The 26,283-nt window shown below is 30.8% G+C and overlaps 3 protein-coding genes across 3 annotated transcripts; all 3 read left to right on the forward strand.

The window, feature by feature from the left end:
• The first annotated feature begins 306 nt into the window (after window positions 1–306).
• LOC127903740 (secreted RxLR effector protein 161-like) lies at window positions 307–993 on the forward strand. Its single transcript, XM_052444420.1, has one exon. It carries the CDS (start codon window positions 307–309, stop codon window positions 991–993), a length of 687 nt encoding a protein of 228 aa, XP_052300380.1.
• Window positions 994–4,423: 3,430 nt separating this feature from the next.
• LOC102622102 (L-type lectin-domain containing receptor kinase IX.1-like) lies at window positions 4,424–7,159 on the forward strand. The gene has a single exon (XM_006466287.4). The coding sequence runs from the start codon at window positions 4,555–4,557 to the stop codon at window positions 6,529–6,531; it is 1,977 nt and encodes a 658-aa protein (XP_006466350.2). The 5' UTR covers window positions 4,424–4,554; the 3' UTR covers window positions 6,532–7,159.
• Window positions 7,160–9,782: 2,623 nt separating this feature from the next.
• Window positions 9,783–12,087, forward strand: LOC102610210 (L-type lectin-domain containing receptor kinase IX.1-like). Its single transcript, XM_006466509.3, has one exon. It carries the CDS (start codon window positions 9,841–9,843, stop codon window positions 11,893–11,895), a length of 2,055 nt encoding a protein of 684 aa, XP_006466572.2. The 5' UTR covers window positions 9,783–9,840; the 3' UTR covers window positions 11,896–12,087.
• Window positions 12,088–26,283: the final 14,196 nt, after the last annotated feature.

Genomic DNA, 26,283 nt, shown 5'->3' on the forward strand with positions numbered 1-26,283 from the left:
TGGTATGATAAACTTAAGGGCTGTCTTACAGATTGGAATTTTACAAATTCTAAGGCTGATACCTCATTGTTTATTAGGCATGATATTAAAGGCATAATCCTTGTTTTGATCTATGTAGATGATATTTTAGTCACATGACCAGATTCAATCTTGCTGAAGGCCTTCATCACAAACTTGAGTAAAGTATTTGCCTCAAAAGACTTAGGTCTGGTTTCATACTTCCTTGGTATAGAAGTCAGCTACACAGATCATGGAATACATCTCTCCTAAACTAAGTATATCAAGGATTTGCTAGCTAAAGCATTAATGCAGAACTGCAAAGAGACAGAAACTTCTTTCAGCACATGCTACAAATTAGAAAGAACAGCTAAAGGCATATTGGGTGCAGAGTTTGAAAATCTAACTCTCTACAGAAGTATAGTTGGAGGACTTCAATACTTGATCTTAACCAGACCAGACATTGCCTATTCAGTACATAAACTCAACCAGTATCTAAGTGCCCCAACTCTCCAACATTGGTTAGCTTGTAAAAAGGTGTTGAGATATTTACAAGCAACTATTACACATGGTTTTTATATTCAGCAAGATGGGACTTTGGAAACAATTGGATTGACAAGGTATTCAGATGCTGATTGGGCGTGTGATATTGATGACAGAAAATCCATTGGAGCTTACTGCATTTTCCTTGGTAATAATCTAGTTTCCTGGTCTTCGAAAAAGCAAGCTATTGTAGCAAAGTCCAGCACTGAAAGTGAATATCGAGCATTGTCAGCAGCAAGTTCAGAGCTTACTTGGCTACAATCCTTGTTTTCTGAGCTGAAGATTATCAAGTTGCCAACTCCTGTTCTCTGGTGTGATAATCATAGTGCAGGTGATCTAGCTAAAAATCCAGTATTTCACTCTAAGTCTAAACATATAGAGCTGGATGTTCATTACATTAGAGATAAGGTTCTAAATAAGGAGTTAGAAGTGAGGTACATTCCCACTGAATAGCAAGTGGCAGATGTTCTTACTAAGCCTCTGTCATTTCCAAAGTTTAGCTATTTTCGTTCCAAGCTCAATGTGATCAACAGACCCTTGAGCTTGAGAGGGGATGTCAAGGAAGCTCATGTGAGCTAAATAGTCAGCAAAGCAGAGAATTACAACAGCAGCAGCTCACAGCTACAAGTTGATGATTTGGCATGCCAGCTAGCACCTGGTGGTTATATAATTTCTTGTACTCGTGACTGTTAGTTACAGTTAGTTAATAAGCTGCTGCATGATCAGCATGTGAGATTAGTTTAGCTCATAGTTGATTAGTTACGTGAGTATATAAAGAAAAGTCTGTACATTTCCTCTGTAATCTTGTTGAAAGAAATAAAAACAAATTCTCAAATTCTTATCATTTTCTCTCAATATTTCTTGTCTTCCAAACAAGTTGTTTTCTCACTGTCATTAAACAACTCAGGAACCATGTTCATTCTTATCTGTTCGTTAAACCTAATAATTTAATAGACTTTGAATAATGCCTGATCCAGCCGATGAACAAGAACGCCATTAGTTAAAATTTTATGGAAAATATTCATGTATTGTCATATATGCAGCCCACCTATATTGTTGTTATTGTGGTCCACGGCCAATGCGTAGAATTACTTGCCGAACATAATTTAACATTTTTAACTTAGACGTACGTTAGGTTAAAGACAGAAGCACAGAGAGTACGTACGTGTTAGTGGTTCAGGTAAAATTAGTTCTGAGAAAAATGTCACGGGCGACTCTGTTATTTGGGATGCAATTGTTTCTTGTGGCTCCCATGTTCTCAATTTATTCTTTTTTTTTTCTTTTTGAAGTGTTTTACAAGGCATAATTGAAAAAAAATAATTCACATGCTCTCTGAACTCTGAAGTTGGTCATTTTAATTACCCCGATTTCCATTTCCAAGCGGTGGGCTCACAGGTTGTAGTTCAACGAATAATTTTATTAGTATTCTGGTCCAGTTTCAAAGTCAAGTTCTTACCTAAATTTCTAAACATTATTACTTCAATTTGCACACGATTTGCTCGATTGCGTTAGAAAAATCTTTCTCTAAAATGGCTTGTTCGACACGCTTCCTTTGTTTTTCTTCGGGAGCTGCATTTAATCATTAAAAAAATTATAATAAGATATATTTGACTTAGTTTTATTACAAAACTAGAAAATAGAACCGCGCTTCACGCGACTTTGAAAAAAGAATTTAGTATTATCTTTTTTTTTTTACTTTACACTTGATGAAACTGATAAAAAATATGAATTAATTTTTTTTAAAGATGAGGCAGCCTTATAAAAAATTTAAAAAAAAAACTATTAGCAAGCAATACAAATAACGAAGCAACGCAAGATAAAAAATAAAATGAGAGAATATATTATAGAGTGATTTTATTCATTCCAATTGTGTGTGTACAAAATAAAAAGATGAGCTCTCCTTTTATAGTTACATAATCACTCCATGAAATTAATGAAAAATTATGAATCATAATTCCTTGTGAGATAGTGGGAGTTATATGAAAGCTAAAGGTTGCTAATGTGAGATAGTGGGGAAACTAAGAGATATATGTTATGAACATTTATATTTATTTTAATAAATTCATAACACTCCCCCTTGGATGTTCATTATAAAGAATATGTCTCATTAAAATCTTTACATAATTGTTATTGTGTAATAATAATCAAATTAATTATGAGAAGATGAAAAGCCAAATCTAAAAGAAAATTTCTCTATTTATTAGATAATAAAGAATATACAAAGATGAGAAATAGTGATGCCACATCACCTCCTCAAGTCCCAACTTTATATATATATATAGATTATTAATTTTGCAATTATTAGTTTTAGGTAAATAATAAAAAGAATAGAATTATACTTATAAAATCGTTTTTGTTAGAATGCATTATATACTTTTGTAATTTTTATAATTGGATTAGCATACTGTATTAAATAGTTTTTTTTGTAAATCAATTTTTAGTGTTGTGGCCGACACCTCATAAGAGAGAATTTAAGTTTTTTTTTTATATGATTGTGGAAGTAATATTTCTCTTGATTTAAGAGTAGATATCTCCATTTTATATTGGATTTTCAAACCGAATTTTAGATGGATTATATAAGGCAAGTCTCGGCGGACTTTTGATTGTAATATATAAAAAAAATCATATATTTTATTTATATAGAAAAAAAAAAGGGGACAGAAGCGAAGAAAATGAGAGAAAATATGACTTATTTTTTTTACTTAAAAGTTTAACATAATTCTTGAACCATTGATTTCAAGCAGTTTAATGATAAATATTGAAAGTCAAAATATTATTTAATAATAATTATTCATTGACTATTTAAGTCAAAAATTTAAATTAGAACAACCTAACCCATTATCTTTTTTATAATAATTTAACTGGCATGCAGTTACGGTAATGGGAACTAATATCGAAACGTAAGGAGTATCCTCAATACTAAAACATCGACTTTAGGGAGCTAATAATGGTTTTGTGAATAATAGGTTTTGCATTAATCAATAATATTCACATTTTCAATGTTAAAATTGTTAATCGATATATTTGACCAATTGACTGCTTTATCTTCATTTTCTTCTTTTTCACCATTCAAACGTGTTCATTTGCTCTCAAGCTAGATGTTCAATTGCTTTATGCCATGGTGATAATATTTTATCTCAGAAATGGAAAGAAAGTAATTACCACCGAAAAAAAAAAAATCCTATAGTTGGCCTTGTTCAGCAGATATTTGAATATGTATCAGCGTATGTGGAGTAAATACTTAGTGAAATTGGCATGTATTTGACCTTTATTAATTTTCATCTGGGCCGCTGAATGTTTTTCGTGTTATATCTCTAGCGAGCTATATATATATATAGTGTTTCTTAGATTCAGAACTAAAATTCGGGGCAATTTTACGGTATTGTAAATCAGTTTAAAAGATTATAAAAGTGGATTTATGATATCGTCGGATTGGAAATTTTTTCAAATATGTAAATATAAACTAATTAAACATATTATTATAAGAAAATATTGATCCTCAAACTTCGATTTTCTCCAGATATGCCATCATTGTTTCAAGTATCAAAGAACATTAAGAGGACAACTCTGTTTCCAACAATTTCAGCCCATCATTATTTCAGGTATAACACGCTTCAAGGACTGGTCATTCTTCTTCATTTGATGTTTCTCCGACTGTCGGAGTTGATTCAAATAGACCTGCAACATGCGACTGCCATTGTTTGTCTAAATTTTGGGCGCGGCATTCGATTAGAATTTAAAAATGAACATAAATGCCTTTTGGTCATATCTATACTTTCCAAGGTTTTTCTCTGAATAATTGTCTATAATCGTCTGTTTCAATGCTGACGTAGCTTTGCTGGCAATAAAATTCCAAAGAAAGTCTTTCTTTAATATTTCAGAGAATATGATTCCCCTTCATTGAAGCTTGCTGGACATATAAATTACAGCTGGTAGTTGAAACTTGAACATCAAGAAGTCAATGCGTAGACTAATTGTGCCTACCTATTTAAAGGCCAGTTGAGTTTCCCGGACATGTTGAACCTCCGCTTCATGCTCTCTCCATTTGTTACCATGATCAACATAACTCTCTTCATTTTCATTGTTGTTCTTGTTCCCTCAGCCAATTCTGTTTCCTTCCGGATGTCTAGTTTTGACCCCAATGGAAAAGATATAATCTATCAGGGAGACGCAGTACCTTCTGTTGGAGTCATTGAATTAATAAACAGGTACCAATATGTATGCCGTGTTGGTTGGGCTACTTATGCTGACAGAGTGCCGCTCTGGGATTCTGACACAGGTGAGCTTACTGACTTCAGCACCAAATTCTCCTTCCAAATAGACACCCAGAGTCGTCCCACTTACGGCCACGGGCTTGTATTTTTCTTAGCTCCTGCTGGATTTCAGATTCCTCCAAACTCAGCTGGTGGGTTTTTAGGCCTGTTTAATACCACAACTTCTTTCTCTTCTTCAAATCATATAGTCCATGTGGAATTTGACACTTACTTCAACCGTGAATGGGACCCTTCTGGCGTTCAAGACCACGTGGGAATCAACAATAACTCAATTGCTTCAGCTGTCCACACCCGCTGGAACGCCAGCTTTCACAGTGAAGACACTGCTGATGTGCGGATTGCATACAATTCTACTACTAAGAATTTGAGTGTGTCCTGGACCTACCGACAGACATCTGATCCTCGGGAGAATACTAGTTTGTTTTACATAATTGATTTGACGAAAGTTCTACCACAGTGGGTGACAATTGGCTTCTCAGCTGCTACAAGCCAGTTTGGAGAGCGACATATACTTGAATCGTGGGAGTTCAGCTCAAGCTTGGATATTAAAAGTACAAATGGAACGGACGGAAAAAAGATCAGGATAATAGTTGGTGTTACAGTTTCAATTGGGGTTCTGATAGCTGCAGCGATAACGGGACTGTTGATTTTGCGAAGGCGTAAGAAGAAGGAAAGAAAGTCTACCGCAGAGAGAGAGACCTTAACTTCCATTAATGACGACCTTGAAAGAGGCGCAGGACCAAGAAGATTTTCATACACAGATCTTGCCTCTGCAACTAGCAACTTTGCAGAGAATAAAAAGTTGGGCGAAGGAGGGTTTGGTTCTGTTTACAAGGGTTATCTAATTGATTTGGATATGGCTGTTGCTGTCAAAAAAGTTTCAAGAGGATCTAAACAAGGGAAAAAAGAGTATGTAACAGAGGTGAAGACAATTAGCCAGTTAAGGCATCGCTATCTGGTGCAACTCCTAGGCTGGTGCCATGATAGAGGCGAATTCCTGCTTGTGTATGAGTTCATGCCAAACGGTAGCCTTGATGCTCACCTGTTTGGCAAGAAGAGTCCTCTTGCTTGGGCTGTGAGGTACAGGATTTCTCTTGGTTTGGCCACGGCTTTGCTCTATCTTCAGGAAGAATGGGAGCAATGTGTTCTGCATCGGGACATCAAATCGAGCAACATAATGTTAGATTCTAATTTTAACGCCAAATTAGGTGACTTTGGATTAGCCAGGCTGATGGACCATGAGCTTGGTCCTAAGACTACAGGGCTGGCGGGAACTTTAGGCTACATGGCCCCTGAATACATAAGCACAGGCAGGGCTAGTAAAGAGTCAGATGTGTTCAGCTTTGGAGTAGTTGCCTTAGAAATTGCTACTGGAAGAAAAGCGGTTGATCGTTACAAAGAATCTGAAATGGGGTTGGTGGCTTGGGTCTGGGGTCTTTATGGAGAAGGAAAGCTACTTTCAGCTGCTGATGAGAGTCTGGATTCGGGATTTGATGAGCAACAGATGACATGTTTGCTGATTGTTGGATTATGGTCTGCTCACCCTGACCGCAGTTTCAGGCCTTCCATAAGGCAGGCTATTCAAGTCCTTAGTTTTGAAACAGCAATGCCAAATCTTCCATCGAAAATGCCCGTTCCAAGTTATCATGTGCCTACACCATCTGTCAGCTCTGGCGAACCTTTCATTACAAATTCAAGCATTGAAGTCGGTCGTTGAACTTGTGCCTGTTCATTTCTGCAATGTTTTTCTATGATATAATTAAGAGTACAGATATTTGAACATTATCAAGGCAATACCAAGACAGAAATAAGGTATTATTCCTACTATAGTATTATTGTAGCACATAAAATGATAATAATATATATGCTACCGTGTTATCGTTTCTGTCGTAATGGTGTTTTGTTGGTGGCGTAATATGATTTTTCTATACAATTAATAAAGATGAATATGTTGAACCTAAGCCTGATAAAGTAAGTTAAATATTAATGACGTGGGTCAGTTGTTGGAATTTGCATAGTTGGAAACAGTATAAGAGTCAAAGAGAGATGATCGTATGATCTCTTGCCTGTAAAAGAAGAGAGACGTGGATTTGATGTTTAGAAAGTATTTGTGTTTTTGGATTTGATTATTGTTGTTAATCTAATCATGCTGTCTTTTTTATTTTAATAGTTTAATCTTTCATTTTCTTCCATGGTAGAACCTTTCCGCTTTCAATTTAACTCTTCTTTTTTTCTTTTTTCTTTTTTTCACTGTATTGATATAATTATAAACAAGCCGGCAAACTTGGATGTCAAGACAAATGAATATATGAAAGCAATCAAATGACATTCCAGAATCCAGCTGCGTTGAAAGGTATTAATTATTTTTAAATTTAAAATGGTTTTAAAGTAATTTGTGTAAATGAGTTTTCTTTAAAATTAAAAAAAAAAAATACGACATACCCCATTAATCCAGTGAGTTCTCCCCCCAAAACACATTAGAATGAATCGAAATTATTTATCAAATAAACATTTCAGTTTTATCTAATGATTGATTTACAGGGCATATGAAATGGGTGCCAAAGGGGGGGGGGGGGGGGGGAAGGTCAACAACTACTGTCCTATACAGGAGTCTAACGTCCGAAATATATACCGATTGACTTGAGGAAGCCTTACAGTCGTTTCTCCTTCATTGCGAGAGTCATGGCTATCATTAGGGTGCTTAATTCCGATATTATTCTTCAAAAATTTGCGTTAATCTTGAAATTAACGAAGCTAACTTGCTTGTGAAGTTGGTTGAAAATCACTGAATTTACTTTGTAGTTTGTATTACATGGAGGTGTCCAGGCGCTATATGGAAGTGCTTTTGATACAATGAACAGCAGCAATATTGAATGATGAAAGAAGACATTTTGTTTTTAATAGGAAAAGTGTAACGGAGCGGGTCTAATGTCACAAATTTTGTGTTACATTTATCGAGTTCTCTTCGGGTGAAAATTAGCATTTTTAATTTTTTTGAGACACTCCTTACAGAAGATGTTGCCAACACCAAAGGGAGAGATTAAAATATGCTTTTTTTAATTTCCACAAGGATTTCCCAGGATTAATTTTTAAATCGTTTCTAATTATTCAAGTTTAAATCTTAAGAGAGATAGAGGTTAAAATTTAGATTTACATTTTACCCACGCTCTGATATATATGTGTGTGTGAAGAAAGACTCAAGTGTGTGTGTGTACCAAAAAAAAAAAAAAGACTCAAGTTTGTGTAAAGAAAGATTCAAGTGTACGTGTGTGCATAAAGAAAAACTCCAGTGATAAGATGTATAGTTACACTATTTCAAATGTCCTGTCTTTAATTTTCTTTGTACAAATAACAAAAGGATTCAATCATTCAAATGATATAAAAAGATCTTTGGGCGCCATCTCTGTTTGATAAGGAGAAATTTATCTAGAATTACCGTCCTTCAAAGTAAGTTCAGACGAATTGGAAATGCAAAAAATGGCGTTTTAAGAGAATATCAAACGGCGTCATAAATTTTGGGGCAGCGATATTCTCTTTGGTAGAGCTTAGACCCAGCCCAAATGAAGCCCAAATACTACCTCGACCATAATTCCCTCGTCAATTGTTGTTTGACAGTTGACACATCCAAACACGTCACAAAGAATTAGTTCGGTGAAAATCAATGTCATAGTGATTGAAGATTGAAGAGTGAAGACATTAATAAATTACTTAACACCGCCTTAAATACGCCTGATATTTTAACATTTTTCATAGGAAAGATCCATGTGCCATGTGGATGTGGCATGTTATGACAGCAAGAGGCCGGCTCAAAAGTTCCGATGTCCACTTCATTACGAGTAAGGGCAAGCCTCTAGGGAATTAATTTGACCAAGCCCTAAAACTCATTTTATAGAGCTACCAAGTACCAATACGTAATCTTTTTTTTTTATCTTTCTGTTCTTTTTTGCCTGGCTACGACGATGTAACTGTGACACATTTCATAAAATAAATCAACCAATGTCTTGGCCTATATATAAGTAAAATACATTCTGAACAAGACGGCAACCGGCATTGGTTTCGATGTTAGGTACGAATAATCACATCACACATTGTTTTACTAATTGTCTTGGAGCTTCACCTCTTTGTCGTATCAAACTGTTTTTTTGTGCCGTAGCTTTACGCGTAGATATTGTCAACTCCGAATTAAAAATAATAGGCACCAGAAATAGGTGCAAAATCACTAAATCAATTGTATATATCTTTTACCTTTCAGCATCGATCATGCCGACCTTACCTAGAACTTCGCTTCTGAAGTATGAATTAGATGCACGGCTAAATTTATTTCTAGATTTGTAAACTGTTGCTTCAATAATCCCGACCACCTGTCGACGGTTACGATAAGCTTTGTAGTTGATCAAACTTTGGGATAATCCAATGGATAAAACTTTAGAATGTCATGAATTTGGAAGCCAGTGGTTTATTTCATTTTGGCACCATGGACGGTAGCGGAATGTAGTTTATTATTACATGGGAGTGAAACGCCGTGGTATAGATTGGCTGTCAAAGTAGAGGAGAAAGTTTGTGTTACATTTGATACAATACAATTAATTATTATATGTGTGACATGTATAATTGAATTTATTAATTAAATTACCTTAGTTTTTCAAAATAAATAAACATATGGCATAATACCATTTGCTTGTTATATGACTCACATAGTACTTTCAATATATTCTACAATTTCTTTAACCATACATGGAGGTAATATATATGACTCACATAGTACTTTCAATATATTCTACAATTTCTTTAACCATACATGGAGGTACATATTACCGTGTGAGAGTGAGACATTTTAATTTAATAAAATCATAAAACTATAAACTATAAAGAACCGTTCAAGAAATGAGCGTATTAATTAATTTGACAAAGTTAATTAATTAATAATACCAAGCCTTCCTTTGGGAGAAGAATATAGTTGAACTAATCGAAGGCCTTTCCACCCAATTTTTACATTCATTCTCCTTCTCCATGCATTTGGGTTACCATGGCCTTTTCCTATCAACAAAATCATTTTATTTTCTTTCTGAACTTCATTTTCTTCCTGTTGCTAGTCCCCCATGGAAGTTCAGTCTCCTTTAATTTTCCGAATTTCCAACCAAATGTTCCAACCATAACATTCGAGGGAGATTCATTTGCATCCGATGAGGCTCTTCAGCTTACTAAGAATCAAGTTGACGACAACCTCACCAGCAGTGTTGGCCGCGCCACGTATAATCAACCTGTGCCCATTTGGGATGCCAAAACACGAAGTCTCACGGACTTCACCACCCACTTCTCCTTTGTCATGAGTGCCCCTAATCCAGCTGAATATGGTGAAGGAATTTCGTTCTTCCTTGCGCCATTTAACTCCAAAATTCCTGACAACTCAAGTGATGGTTATCTTGCCTTATTCAGTCCTGAAACCGCATTGAATAATGATTCCAGGAATCAAATTGTTGCGGTAGAGTTTGACAGTAATAAAAACAGATGGGATCCAAGCACTGATCATGTAGGCATCAATGTTAATTCCATTGCCTCAGAGAAAACCGTCCTGTGGAAAAGTAGCATCAAGACCGCAGCAACAGCAAATGCTTGGGTAAGCTACAATTCTACTACCCAAAATTTAAGTGTGTTTCTTACCTATGCTCATAAGCCAGTCTATAGAGGGAACTCTAGCCTTTGGCATGTAGTTGATTTGAGAGAGATTCTGCCAGAAACAGTGAGGGTTGGTTTCTCTGCGTCTACGGGCGAGGTGGTTGAATTGCATAAGATTATTTCTTGGAGTTTTAATTCAACCTTGGAAACCAGCGATGGTAAGGAGAAAAACAAAACAGGGTTGATTGTTGGTTTACTTGTGGGTATTGGAGCTTTAGCTTGTGGTTTGGGTGTGATTTGGTTCATATATTGGAGAAAGAGGGCGGGTGGGCATAAGGAGGCCATTGATATTGCTCTGGAAGATGAATTTGAGAAAGGAACTGGACCAAAGAGGTTCACTTATCGTGAACTAAGTCGAGCAACAAACAACTTTGCCGAGGCAGGGAAGTTGGGTGAGGGTGGATTCGGAGGAGTTTATAGAGGCTTGTTGAGCGATCAGAACACCGAGATAGCGGTTAAGAGAGTCTCAAGAGGATCAAAGCAAGGGAAAAAGGAGTACATTTCGGAAGTGAGAATCATCAGCCGTTTGAGACATAGGAATTTGGTTCACCTTATTGGTTGGTGTCATGAGCAAAGACAATTGATTCTTGTGTATGAATTCATGCCAAACGGAAGCCTTGATTCTCACCTTTTCGGAGGAAAGGTCATGCTAACTTGGAATGTAAGATACAAAATAGCCCTTGGTTTGGCTTCTGCGGTGTTGTATCTTCATGAAGAGTGGGAACAATGCATTGTGCATAGAGATATTAAATCCAGCAACGTCGTGTTGGATTCCAATTTCAATGCCAAGCTCGGAGATTTTGGTCTGGCAAGGCTTGTGGATCATGAATTGGGCTCTCAAACAACTGTTTTGGCCGGCACCATGGGCTACCTTGCCCCTGAGTGTGTCACAACCGGCAAGGCTAGCAAAGAATCCGACGTCTATAGCTTCGGAGTCGTTGCCCTCGAAGTCGCTTGTGGAAGAAAGCCAGTTGAACCAAGGCAAGAGCCGAGCAAAGTAAGGCTTGTGGAGTGGGTTTGGGACCTTTACGGAAAAGGGCAACTTCTTGAAGCCGCTGATGGAAGACTAAGTAAAGAGTTTGATGAGCGGCAAATGGAGTGTTTGATGATTGTTGGCTTATGGTGCTGCCACCCTGATTTCACAAATCGCCCTTCTATAAGACAAGTGATAAATGTTCTCAACTTTGAAGCTCCATTGCCGAGCCTTCCATCAAAACTGCCTGTGCCAATGTATTATGCACCTCCTATTAACATTTTAAAGTTCACCTATACATCTTCTGGCGTCACAGAATCAGACAAATTTTATGGAACTCAAAATTCAGGCAGCAGCGGCTCTACATATTCGTCACTGTCATCTGCAGCCTCAACAAAATCTCTTCTGAATTCACAGAAAGCTGACGTCTAGGATCCCGCAAATTGTTCTCCAATTGATTTTTTTTTTTTTTTTAACACAGTTCAATCAAGAATGTAATAATATTTGTTTATCTGTCATGTACTATGATCAAATAATGAGTTTGTAGTAGTTTCTGTAGTTCAAACTTCAAATTTTTTCCATAGTCTTGTTCAAGAAATTTAGATATGCTTGTACATCTATTAGTTGCCGCCTGTCACATTAATTTGTCAAGCATTTTGGGAAACTGTTGCAAACCGAGTTTGATGATTGGGAAGGCCTCCAACCTATCATGATATAATCTGTCATGGAAAAAAAAAAAAAGAGAGAGATTTTTAAAGCTGTTATTATAGCATGTTATTCTAACTAAACATAATTATTTCATATTTCTCCATAATCCTACTTTACTAATGAGAAGCCTAACTTATCAAAATTATAATTTTCAAATTTGTATATATTATGGGGACACTAAACTCCCTCTCAACAACATTGTTTATCAAACGTATAACAAGTTTCCAATGCAGCCCATTAATTAGCTATTTATTTAGCACCGTAAAAGTAAATTACTTTACAAGATACAACAATCCCACACTTGGCGTTAGTTTTCATGTCCTTAAATGTTTAAATCGCAAACAAATGCAATCAGATTAATGATCTGCTTATAACGCGGAAGAGAATATATCTGTGTGCATGAAAATCTCCTATAAAAGTACTCCATACAAGTCACTCAGCCTTCAACAGTCGTTGAACATGAGCAGAATGACCCTTTTAACTTTGAACAGCCAAACAATAGTTGATTGAGTATTTTAGTTCTTTTCCTTCAAGAATACGACAAACTGTGCCACAATCTGCATTCTAATCAGGCCCAAAAACAAAAATATTCTACAAATAAAAGAATGACGAAGAATTAATTGATTCCTCCGCTCTTATTCTCTCGATCTCAAATTAAATTTACCTTAGCCGTCAAGCCCCTTTATTTTATTTTTACATATAAATAATTTCAAACCCATAAATTATGTAAATTACAAATCGATGGTTGTCAATCATTATCAATTGCCGGCTGCCAGCAAATTTAATAAAACACAAACGGCTTGGTATATTTTTAGGCCAAGCGTACATGAGGATGACTGAAAAGTTTATTTTATTTATTTTTGCGCAAAAATTCTTAAGTAATAATATTTATCATACACCTACAAGCTTTTTATTGGTAATTATAATTTTTTTTTGTATTCACTACCAAACATGCTTTTAACGTTTTCAACTCTAACAAGCTTAATTTGAACTAAAATTCCGTTTTGGTTAGCTTTTGGTAAGCAAACTTCTGTTCCAAACAAAGCCGCGAAAGTATTTTTTCCTCATTTTTTTTCACCAAGCAACAAACAATAAATAAAAATACATATTTAAAAAAAATGTATATAAATGTTGGTTTACAATGAAATTTCTATTTTCATTTTTTTCTTTTATTTCACATTAAATCTATGAAGTTTTACACCCCATTTCACAAAGTTTTTGTTATATATACTTAAATTTCTCATCTTTTATGTTAATTTTTATAGCCCTTATGTCAGTGTAATTAATTAGTTGTTTGTGCTTTGGAAATCCTGTGAACATTCTCATATAACGACCCTAAGGTCCCTAACAACCAATATTTGGCAATTAATTAATTAAGCATTTCCATATTTTCTTTTTTCAATTTAATTGTAGAAAGTAGTTTTCATTCGATTTCCTAAAAAAGACAAGAAATTATATAAGTAAGGGTAGGGTTATTTAAACCTATCGAATTCATCTCTACACCCATTTTAAAATTAAAAATTTTAAATCTCAAAAATATTTTTCGCTAATATTTTTCTCTCTCTACCTTACCATTGCATAGTCCCACTCTACTTTCACATTATGCAAACTAAACTCTCAATTTATTCTCTTTTGACTTTTTTTTTTTAATTATGTATTTCATGCTTTCTATGTATAAGAACTTTTTTTCTTGATATTCACTATCTTTTGTGATTGGTAGAAATTGATTTCTTAATATTCATTGATTTTAATAGTTGAAAAAAATTGATTATCTTCATTTTTAAATGATGAACTTTGATCCTCTTAGTTTACGATAGTTTAAATGAAACTAATTATTTATAATTTGCAGTTAAAAGAAAAGATTTAAAGAAATTGATGACAATAGAGAGAATTGAGAACAAAAAAAGAAGAAGAAATGGTTAATTAAGCAATTTCATAAAGATTATTTTAATAATAAAATTATTAATTAAAAAATAAAAAAAAATTAATGAGTTCAAATAATCTCACTATATAAATTAACGTGAACCTACAAGACAACTTACAAAAGTAGTCAAAATTTTGGGGTCCATAATCACGAGTGATGGACAAAAATGTACTGAATTTAATTGAAGACCAACTCTCCATTTTCCTATCTTTAATGGTTCATATTTTACTGAAAGACCTACTCTCCATTTTGTCTCTTTTATAGCTATAAGCCTATACATAACCACATGCTATGGATAAAAATATCCTTCAACTACTGTGCTCTATAGTTTTCCTCTAAAAGAAACCAAAGGAAAAACAGTACCCTCCTATTGTTTCATAACAGGGAGCCCCTGTGTTACAATTAATGTAACATACACACTCAACAACAACCACATAAATGATGGGCCCCCATAATTTATGTGGTTGTTGTTGAGTGTGTATGTTACATTAATTATAACATAGCATTTGCCTTCATAACATTTCACATGTCATTTTTTTAATCAAGTTTTAGGTACCATTAAAGTGACCTTTGATTAACAAAAAAGAAACGAAAGAAAGAAATGAAACTAAAAAAGTACAAGAATAAATATAAAATGTACCTGAACACTTTCTTTTATTAAGTACCAAGATTCTTTCAGGGAGGAGAGAAAAAATAAATAAATAACCAACGGTAGCTGCAGTAACATGCAGAAGGTACCTTACGAAATGTCAGGCCACCATTGGATAGCTCATTGAGTGTGCTACGCCTAGGCCGCGCGCAAGCCATGGCTGTACGGCGTATTTGACTAGAAAAATTTACATCAAGATTATTTATGCTGCGATTGAAATTGATGTTAGCTAGTTGTATATTAAAAATTATAGTATTAAAGTATTTGATAAATGCTAATTGTTATATTTTAGAAATTATGCTAATATAATTTTTTATTTGTATAATAAAAAATCTATTATATTTTTAATAATTTTATCAAAATTTTTATTTAAAATTTAATTATTATTTCATAGTTATAATTTTTTTTTCCATAACAACTGTAATTTAAAAGGTACGATACCTCAATTCCAAACAAAATCTTGGAGATAATTTTATGCATAGTGAGTATTTTCGGTTATACAAAAACAAGAGAGATGATAATAAGTGGGCTGAAATTATAAATAACTTAAAAAGTTTAGATATTTTTATAAATTTTATAAGCTGTCATGGATCTATGTGGGAAGTATTTTAGTTTAATAAATTAATTGTAAATAAAGAGAACTTCAAAGACTAAAATGGAAGAAGCAAGCTATGAAGAAGAAAATCAGCAAGCAAGCCTTTATTCCTCAAATTCAAGTTTAAGGTAGCATTCTTTTTCCCCTGAAATCTGAACAAGTTTAAATTTATTTGAAATCTAAATATATACATATGAACAACATGTTTATCTGAATATAAATGTTAAATTATTTGTTTGAAAAAAATGAAAACATGATATTTTGACAAATATAACCTCATAAATAGTAATAATATTTATATTTATCGACTAAACACATGACAAGTTATAAATAAATTATTTGATTAAAAAAGAAAGAAATTTGATAATGTTTACCTTGACAAAACATGAAAAATTAAGTATATATCTAACACAAGTATTTTTTCATATTAATATATAATAATTATAATGTTATTCTTAGTATATAATATTGATTTTTTTTCTTTTTGATTACATAAGCCAATCAAAATTTTTGTTTAATTATTTGAATTAAAATTAACAATTTTTTTGTTTAATTATTTGAATTAAAATTAATGTACCAAATAAAAATTCAAAATCTATTACAAAAATAGTGAAAATAGATATAAAGAGATGTAAAACTGACTCACATAAAGTTTATTAAGTTTAAAATTCTCATTAAAAAAAAAATAGTTGAATACTGGCATATAACCAAAATAAAAAAGAGATAGATTAAAAATAATAAAAAAATAATTTATATAATAGAAAATGAATTTATTTAGTAGACGTATTAATAAGAGAATATTAAAGTTTCATTGAGATGCTTTACTATTCAAATAAAAGTTGAAATATTTAACTTTTTTTCCATATAAACCTAAACAGCATACAATCAAGAATAAATCATAGAAAATAAATAAATTAAAAATCATAAATATTTAAAAATAATTAAAATTCAGACTTCAAATAAAAAACAAACGACCCCTCAGTTGGCAAATAATTAATGCCTATTTATACTAAAACAATCACCGGGCGTCTGCTCTGCACCGGCCATTTGAATCACAAAATTTCTGTACTGATTTTGCAGAGCAGAATCCGAATTCTATATTTATTTATTTATAAAATATGTCAACCAATAATAAAAGAGGGGGGGGGATAGCCAAAGTATAATTAAAACAGATATAAGCCATATTGTCTTTACATGTCCATTACTTAAAAAACATTTTGTCCCAACGTTTCTGTTTATGTGACCAAAATAATAATAATAATAATAATAATAATAATAATAATGTCAAACTTTTTTTTTTGAGACTGATTAATCATCAGATTACTGCATTACACAGATATTTACAACAACTGCTTATTGTAGCAGAGATATTACACTGATATTTACAATCAGATATACATGATTGGGACTTACATTATTACAATGAATTCTATGAAGTACATGCCCAATACAAATAACCTCTCACAGGAGAGGATGTCCATACTCCACTTGCATTTCGCAAGGGAGAATGATATAAAGAACATTTAGCCTCCACAATACTTTTGTGGGGGCTAGAACTGCTGCCCTCACAAGCATTGTGAGGGCAGCAGCCCACTACTTCGGGCAAGGCCGAAGTGGCAATAATAATGTCAAACTACAACATAAAAAATGAAAAGAAAGTAATCAACGAGCACCAAAAATCAAGCAATTATTAGGAGAAGCAATTATTAGGAGGCAATAGCGGTCAATAACAATGAGATTCTGGATTAATTCAGTATTGATTTGATCTTTTTACCAATTGTTTTGTAATAAATGCTAACCATGTATTATTATATAAAAATATATAAATGTCAATAGAACTTTAAAGCATTAATTAACGCAGCTAAAATCAATACTGAACTCAGAGTCAACCTACCATGCAGCGCTGTATCTCATACAGCACATGCATGCAACCGGTACAACCGGTTTTTAACCGGATAATATAATGAAAATTATATTTTTATTTGTTTTTAATGTGAAAAAATTATGAAAAAATTTGGAAAAAAAAGAGTAAAATTTTAATTAAATAAGGAAAAAGATTGTAATAATTTAAAATTTAAAAATAGTACAAAAAATATAAACATATCACAAAATGGTTACATTCCTACTTATTTTGTCACATTCCAATATTTATAATGCATATTTCAAGTTTACTTTTCAAATTCCTATTTCTAGTAATGATTTATCTAAATTTTTGTAAGTTGTTTCAACTCATTTTCCCACTAGCTTTTGGTTCTATATTTCCACTCTTTTCATCAACTTCCATATTTTTTGATAGATATTTCAAGTTTATTTTCATATCTCTACAATTTGTTAAACTTTATCTAGTTTTTGGTAAATTATTTCGATTTATTTTTCCACCACTTTTTTGTTCTATATTCCTACTCGTTTTATTAAATTCCAACATTTTGTTTAGAAATTTCAAGTTCAATTTTTAGATCTCTATTTTCTGTTAAAATTTATCAAATTCTTGTTAAGTTATTTCAACTTTTGGGTTAACTTCTTCTACTCTTGTTTCCACTACTTTTTGGTTCTTTATTCCAATTCTTTTAATTGATTTCTAATATTTTGGTTAAATATTTCAAGTTCATTTTATAGATCTCAACTTATTGTTAAACTTTATCATATTCTTGTTAAGTTCTTCGAACTTTTAGGTTATGCTCCCCAACTCTTGTTTCCACCATTTTTTTTGTTTTATATTTCTACTCTTTTCATTGAATTTAAGTATTTTTCGTGAATGTTTCAAGTTTATTTTTTGATCCCTAATTATTGTTGGATTTATCATATTCTTGGTAACTCTTTCCGAATTTTAGGTTAACCTCTTCAACTCTTTTTTCCACCACTTTTTGGTTTTATATTCCTACTCTTTTTATTGAATTCCAACATTTTATTTGGAAATTTCAAGTTAAATTTCTAAATTCCCACTTTCAATTAAAATTTATCAAATTCTTAGTAAGTTGTTTCAATTTATTTTTCCACCGGTTATTCGTTCTATATTTCCACTCTTCTTATTGAATTCCAAATTTTTAGGTTGATTTTTCAAGTTTATTTTTTATATCTCTATATCCTGTTAGACTTTATCTAGTTATCGTTAAGTTGTTCCAACTTATTTTTCCAGCACTTTGTGGTTCAATATTTCTGCTCTTTTTATTGAATTTCAAATTTTGGGTAAATATGTCAAATTTACTTTTTAGATCCCTACTTTGCGTTAGAATTTATCAAATCTTTGTTAAGTTATTTCAACTTTTGGGTAACTTCTTCCACTCTTGTTCCCACTACTTTTTGTATTTGTATTCCAATTCTTTTAATTAATTTCTAATATTTTGGTTAAATATTTCAAGTTCATTTTATAGATCTCAACTTATTGTTAAACTTTATCATATTTTTCTTAAGTTCTTCGAACTTTTAAGTTATGCTCCTCAACTCTTGTTTTCACCATTTTTTTTGTTCTATATTTCTACTCTTTTCATTTAATTTAAGTATTTTTCGTGAATGTTTCAAGTTTATTTTTTGATCCCTAATTATTGTTGGATTTATCATATTCTTGGTAACTCTTTCCAAATTTTAGGTTAACCTCTTCAACTCTTTTTTCCACCACTTTTTGGTTTTATATTCCTACTCTTTTTATTGAATTCCCACTTTTTGTTTGGAAATTTCAAGTTTAATTTTTAGATCCCCACTTTCCATTAAAATTTATCAAATTCTTGGTAAGTTGTTTCAATTCATTTTTCCACCAGTTATTTGTTCTATATTTCCACTCTTCTTATTAAATTTCAAATTTTTAGGTTAACATTTCAAGTTTATTTTTTATATCTCTATATCCTGTTAGACTTTATCTAGTTATCGCTAAGTTATTCCAACTTATCTTTTCACAACTTTTTTGTTCAATATTTCTACTCTTTTCATTGAATTTCAAATTTTGGGTAAATATGTCAAATTTACTTTTCAGATCCCTATTTCGTGTTTGAATTTATCAAATTCATGATAAGTTATTTCAACTTTTAGGTTAACTTCTTCTACTCTTGTTCCCACAACTTTTTGGTTCTGTATTCCAACTCTTTTTATTGATTTCTAACATTTTACTTAGATATTTCAAGTTTATTTTCTAGTTCTCGACTTATTATTAAACTTTATCATATTTTTGTTAAGTTCTTCAAACTTTTAAGTTATGCTCCTCAACTCTTGTTAAACTCTAATAATGGTTTTATGTTCCTATTATTTTTATTATATTCCAACACTACCAGTACATGTTTCAGGTTCTTTTTTTTTACTAATAATAAATTACTTGTTGAAAATAACAATAATATCAATAAGGCAAATTATGGTTGACCCCTTACTATTTTAACAAATATCAATTTACCACATAATACTAAGAATTTTTTTATTGCAACCCTTCATCATTTTCAACATTTTGAGTCCATAATCTAAGTCCTTTTTTTTTTCATCTTCATTACTTCATGCAATCTTTTGAGTTTGATTGTATGTATACTTGAGCTTTTAACTTTTATACATATCTATTCTCATTGTAATCATTTTAATTAATAGCGTTTAATTATATTAAAAATAAATCTATGCATTTATTTTCATCTTTCTCTTTACTTTTCAAATTAATTGCTTTAGTTTTTCATAACGTCAACGGTAAATAAATAAATAACAAGTAAGAAGGATTGCAATTGCTATGCTTCTAAAGCTATGATGATATAAGTTAAGTTACAAAAATACTTTAATTTACAAGATTAAAGTTTAGTTAATCTATTTTAGTTGAGCATCTCTATTTTTTTTTCTGTGTGCTTGTTGGATATTACTACAGTTATTATTATTAATATCATATCCTGTGGGATTTATAATTAAATATAATAAGAATGTACATATGTCCTACGCTATTTTTGCACTCGATGGATATCATTAACATTTTGATTATGCAATTGATTTTTGCAAGTTACAAAAGAGTGATGATGTATGACAAAACTTCCACGGATAAATTTGTTGTGACCATTCAAAATCTAAAAATTCATTTTTGTAATTTGTAAATAATATTTTCATTGAGGCGGTAGTTTTACTTGCCAAAATTTTTCTATGTATAAATTTTACATAAAAAAGATATATTTTAAACTTTTGTGCTAATATAAAATTAATTTTCTACAAATATATTGATAATTTAATATAGATGAGATATATTACTTTGTAAGTATATTAATAATCACGTTGTGGGTACTAATTAATGCAGTTGTAAATCATTTGAATTAAAAACAAAATAGTTGATGTTTGAATCCATGGGAGTAAATTTAGTTGTTATTAAGCTAAATTAGCCACTTAGGCTTTAGCCCAGTGGTGAACCATTGACCTTATGGTGCGTTTACGTCATAGAATGAGAATGTGGTAGAATAGGAATGGGCTGGGAATGAGAATGAGTTGGAATGAGAATGCGATTTTAATGTTTACTCGGCAAAAATAAATGGGAATGAGAATGTGCTGAAATGTCATTGATGTATTTACTTGACAAAATAAATGGGAATGAGGAATGTGAATGAAAATCAATTTACCAAAATACTTATAGTATTAATAATTAATAAAAATAATTAATTTATCATTATTAACAATATTATCATTATTGTTGTTTTTATTATTACTATTATTATTAACATTTATTATTATTAAATTTTATTGACTTTATTATTTTAGTTATTATTAATTATTGTTATTATTATTTTTATTAATATTATCATTATTAACATTTATTATTATTATTATTAAATTTTATTAACTTTATTATTTTAATTATTATTAATTATTGTTAATATTATTTTTATTAATATTATTATTAACATTTATTATTATTTTTAATTAATATCATTTTTATATCTAGATAATGAAAATTAGATTATTATTACTATTAAATTTTATTAACTTTATTATTTTAGTTATTATTAATTATTTTTATTATTATTTTTATTAATAATAATAAAAATAATGATAAATTAATTATTTTTATTAATTATTATTTTTATCATTATTTTTATTGTTAATAATGATAATATTAATAATAAAAATAAAAATAATTAATAATAACTAAAATAATAAAGTTAATAAAATTTGATAATAATAATAATTATCATTAATGACATTTAAAATAATAATAAATTTTTGATAAATTAAAATAATAAAATTAATTGTGATTTGAATGAGGGTAATTTAGAAAATATGAAAAAATTAGAGGAATACAAAAGTAAACATATATTTCATTCACATTCCCAACCCCCGGGAATGAGATTCCCATTCCTTATTCCCAAATTGTGTGGGACCCACACATTTTATTCTCATTCCCAAATTACATTTTGCCAAGTAAATATATGTTTCATTTTTATTCCTTCATTCTCATTCCTCATTCCATGAAGTAAACACACCATTAAAGTAAAACATGACTATGAGGGCAATAATTCGAGTCCTCATAGACTCAAACTCCCTTAATTAAACATAATTATATGGAGATTATTTGTAAAATTTTTCTCCCTTACGAAATACAAGTGGAGTGGAGACACTCCTCCTCCGTGAGGGTTATTTGTCTGGGCACTTACTTCATAGAATTTAAAATGTAATAATATAAGTCTCAGTTTGTATATCTAATTGTAAATATCAGTGTAATAATCTGCTGTTATAACAGTTGTAAATATCTGTGTAATACAGTAACATGATGCTTAATCAGTTAAAAAAAACTAAATTGAAAAAATTATATTCAAATTCAATTTCTTTTACCACTAGAATAAAAGTATATAAATTAAATTTAGCGAGAATTACAGTGAAAACATATTTCATGTGGCAAAGATTATAACAAGCTTAAGACGTATAAATAAAAATGAATTTAAAAGACTATATTTCTCCCCAATGGCATAAAATGTTTTAAAAGTAAATTTAGTAAAACATACTGCTTACTATGAAAATGAATTTATATTTTTCATATTTTTAAATAATTTAATTTTTTTTGGTTGTGATATAAATTAACTTAATTTCAAAAAAATATAGATATAAATTTAAGATTGAACATATTTTATAATACTTGCACATCATTTAGTAGACAAATCATGTACCCATATAGTGAGTGCAATGTTACTCAAATAATTTAATTTAATTTAGAAATATAACTGTCATGCTTAAATTATATAACTATAAGTATAACATAATACAACATTATTCAATATTAGTTGCATTCAAATTGTAATTATCCATGTTATGTACCATTATGAATTTGATTAATGTTTAACAAAAAAATTATTATAGCAAAAAGGATTAAATAAAATAATTAATCTCACTTAAGATAGTATGAATTAATTTGCACAAGAGATTGATTATGAGTTTTATTTAAAAATATCAAATATTAGATGCTTTATATTTTTGTAATATATGAATATTTGTTTTAGAGGGTATACATAAAACATACTAATATTGGCCACTAATAATAACAACAACAACATTTGAGGGGTAATTACGATGTTTGGAATGATAATTATTTGATAGTTGGATAAATATTGTCCTCATTTTAGTAGGTAGGGATTTAAGTCCTTGAATGTGAATCGTGAGATCCTGGAATTGATTTCTTCTAAATATCTGGAAATAAATCGATTTCGTTATATGTTTAGATACTCGGATTCTAATGTAATTAAAAGTTGATAAAATTATTTTGATAGTTTTGTAAGCAAAATATCATTATATTTATTACATAATATTAAAAATAGTGCAATTAATAAATTAAATTTTTTAATTAATATATAATTATTTCCATTTATTATATTTAAATAGTATTCTCATTAGTACATAAGTTACATTTTTTAAGGCAAAATATCATTAAATTTATAATGTAATATTAAGAAAAATAATATAATTATTTTTATTTAAATATATTAGTCCAATTAATTTTATTTAATTATGTTTCTTTTAGGATATAAGTTAAATATATTAACTATATTTTCCATGAATCAAAAGAAAAAGGAAGTATTTTTTTGGTGTAAAGTTGAGGGGGTCTTTGATAATTTACTAGTTTTGAATTGATTATCTTAATATTTCCTAAAATGAGGGAGTTCTATGATAGTTTCTTTTAACATTTGCCGCTTTAAGCGATTAAAAGGAGCGAATCGGTGGCCGGTTACATCCGCATTATTAAAAAAATAATAAAGGCAGCTGCATGACATGCAGCACTGCATTACAGCCCGACCCCTGAACTCAAATACTAGCGATCTCCGGATCCAAATTCATAACAATGATGTCATTGTTAAAGAATTTCAGGTGTTGCCACGTTTCATCAACTGACTGTCATATTTGGTGTCATGTGATTTGCTTTTGTCTTTGCTGCTGGTTCATGGCTTAATTTCTAGTGTCGTTTTCGATAGCGGGGTTGGTGCATTCTAGCTTTTAGAATCCACTAAAGTGACGACAAACAATCAAAGCAACTTTTTTGGAGCAGAGGTTGTTCACCTGTGGGTTCTTGTTGGCGAATGCCCAATGGTACGTGATGGACAAAATATAATGGATATTAATCAATTAGAACTTCACACCATCTAATTCTGTCAATAAAGTTTTAAAGATATAATTATGTATATGGATTTTGCTACAAGGGGGAAGAAGTTAGAGGAACAACTGTAGCCATGCGTGTTCTTATAGTCTTGATCTCAAATGGTCTCCAACAAATCCTGTCATCATAGGTTATAATAATAATACCATCATATATTATCCTAATTATATGTATAAGGTCTAAGCAAAATGTGTTTACGGTGAATGCTTAGGAAATGAAACCTTTTTTTTTAAAAAAATAATAATATAAACTCATTCATTTAAACTGATTAATTGGAGTAGTAATAAGTTTTTTTGCTACAGTAGTCTAGTACATATTGTAGTGTATTGAGATTATATGCCTAAATAACGTCAATTTGATTACAATAACCCAAAAACCAATTCATCAAATGAAAAGGTTGAGAATTGAGATGAGATCATGCTAATCAACGACGGAGACCAATAGGAAATTAGACAAAAAATAAGAAATTACAAGTGTGTCAGGAATCAACACAGAAATAACACAAATACGACTTAATCGGCATGCTTCCATTGATTCCATGTAATGTAGATTAATCAATTTTGATGTCTATTGTAGTAAGTTCAACCATTTTAACGAACTCATTGACATAATGACTCATTAAACAACTGGCAACATTAATTTAACTAACCAATTTTGACGTAATGAGTCATTAAACAACTCAGGAACCATGTTCATTCTTATCGGTTTGTTAAACCTAATAATTTAATAGACTTTGAATAATGCCTGATCCAGCCGATGAACAAATTAGTTAAAATTTTTATAGATAATATTTCATGCGTTGTCATATGCAGCCCACCTACACTGTTGCTATTGTGGTCCACGGCCAATGCGTAGAATGACTTGCCGAACATAATTTAACATTTTTAACTTACACGTACGTTAGGTTAAATACAGAAGCACAGAGAGTACGTACGTGTTAGTGGTTCAGGTAAAATTAGTTCTGAGAAAAATGTCACGGGCGACTCTGTTGTATGGGATGCAATTGTTTCTTGTGGCTCCCATGCATGTTCTCAATTTATTCTTCTTCTTTTTTTTTTTTTCTTTCTTTTTGAAGTGTTTTACAAGGCATAATTGAAAAAAAAAAATTCACATGCTCTCTGAACTCTGAAGTAGGTCATTTTAATTACCCCGATTTCCATTTCCAAGCGGTGGCCTCACAGGTTGTAGTTATCAACGAATAATTTTATTAGTATTCTGGTCCAGTTTCAAGGTCAAGTTCTTACCTAAATTTCTAAACATTATTACTTCAATTTGCACACGATTTGCTCGATTGCGTTAGAAAAATCTCTCTCTAAAACGGCTTATTCGACACGCTTCCTTTGTTTTTCTTCGGAAGCTGCATTTAATCATTAAAAAATTATAATAAGATATATTTGACTTTGTTTTATTACAAAATTGTTAATTTTGCAATTATTAGTTTTAGGTGAACAATAAAAAGAATATAATTATACTTATAAAATTGTTTTTGTTAGAATCATATGCATTATATACTTTTGTAATTTTTATAATTGGATTAGCATACTGTATTAAATAGTTTTATTTTTAAAATTAATTTTTAGCGTTGTGGCCGACACCTCATAAGAGAGAATTAAATTTTTTTTTATATGATTGTGGAAGTAATATTTCTCTTGATTTAAGAGTAGATATCTCCATTTTATATTGGATTTTCAAACCGGATTTTAGATGGATTATATAAGGCAAGTCTCGGCGGACTTTTGATGGTAATATAAAAAAAAAATCATATATTTTATTTATATAGAAAAAACGGAGACAAAAGAGAAGAAAATGAGAGAAAATATGACTTAAATTTTTTATTTAAAAGTTTAACATAATTCTTGAACCATTGGCTTCAAGCAATTCAATGATAAATATTAAAAGTCAAAATATTATTTAATAATAGTTATTCATTGACTATTTAAGTCAAAATTTTAAATTAGAACAACCTAACCCATTATCTTTTTTATAATAATTTAACTGGCATGCAGTTACGGTAATGGGAACTAATATCGAAACGTAAGGAGTATCCTCAATACTAAAACATCGACTTTAGGGAGCTAATAATGGTTTTGTGAATAATAGGTTTTGCATTAATCAATAATATTCACATTTTCAATGTTAAAATTGTTAATCGATATATTGGACCAATTGACTGCCCCCAAAAAGTTCGGCACCCGCAATTCGTTTTTTTTTTTTTTCTCTCTCTCACTCTCTTTGTTCTGGTAATTAAGCATTAAGCAATAAGCACCCGCCAGTTAGGATGTTTCTACCGTACTATCGAATCTCGTAGGACTAAAATTTAATTTTTCTTTTATTTCAATGTGCCACTCGAGTGAAAATTACCC

The sequence above is a fragment of the Citrus sinensis genome, chromosome 7 (assembly GCF_022201045.2).
Source record: "Citrus sinensis cultivar Valencia sweet orange chromosome 7, DVS_A1.0, whole genome shotgun sequence".
Lineage (NCBI taxonomy): Eukaryota > Viridiplantae > Streptophyta > Magnoliopsida > Sapindales > Rutaceae > Citrus > Citrus sinensis.

Coding starts and splice junctions, on each gene's coding strand:
- LOC127903740 (XM_052444420.1), top strand. CDS start 307: ATGCAGAACTGCAAAGAGACAGAAACTTCTTTCAGCACATGCTACAAA.
- LOC102622102 (XM_006466287.4), top strand. CDS start 4,555: ATGTTGAACCTCCGCTTCATGCTCTCTCCATTTGTTACCATGATCAAC.
- LOC102610210 (XM_006466509.3), top strand. CDS start 9,841: ATGGCCTTTTCCTATCAACAAAATCATTTTATTTTCTTTCTGAACTTC.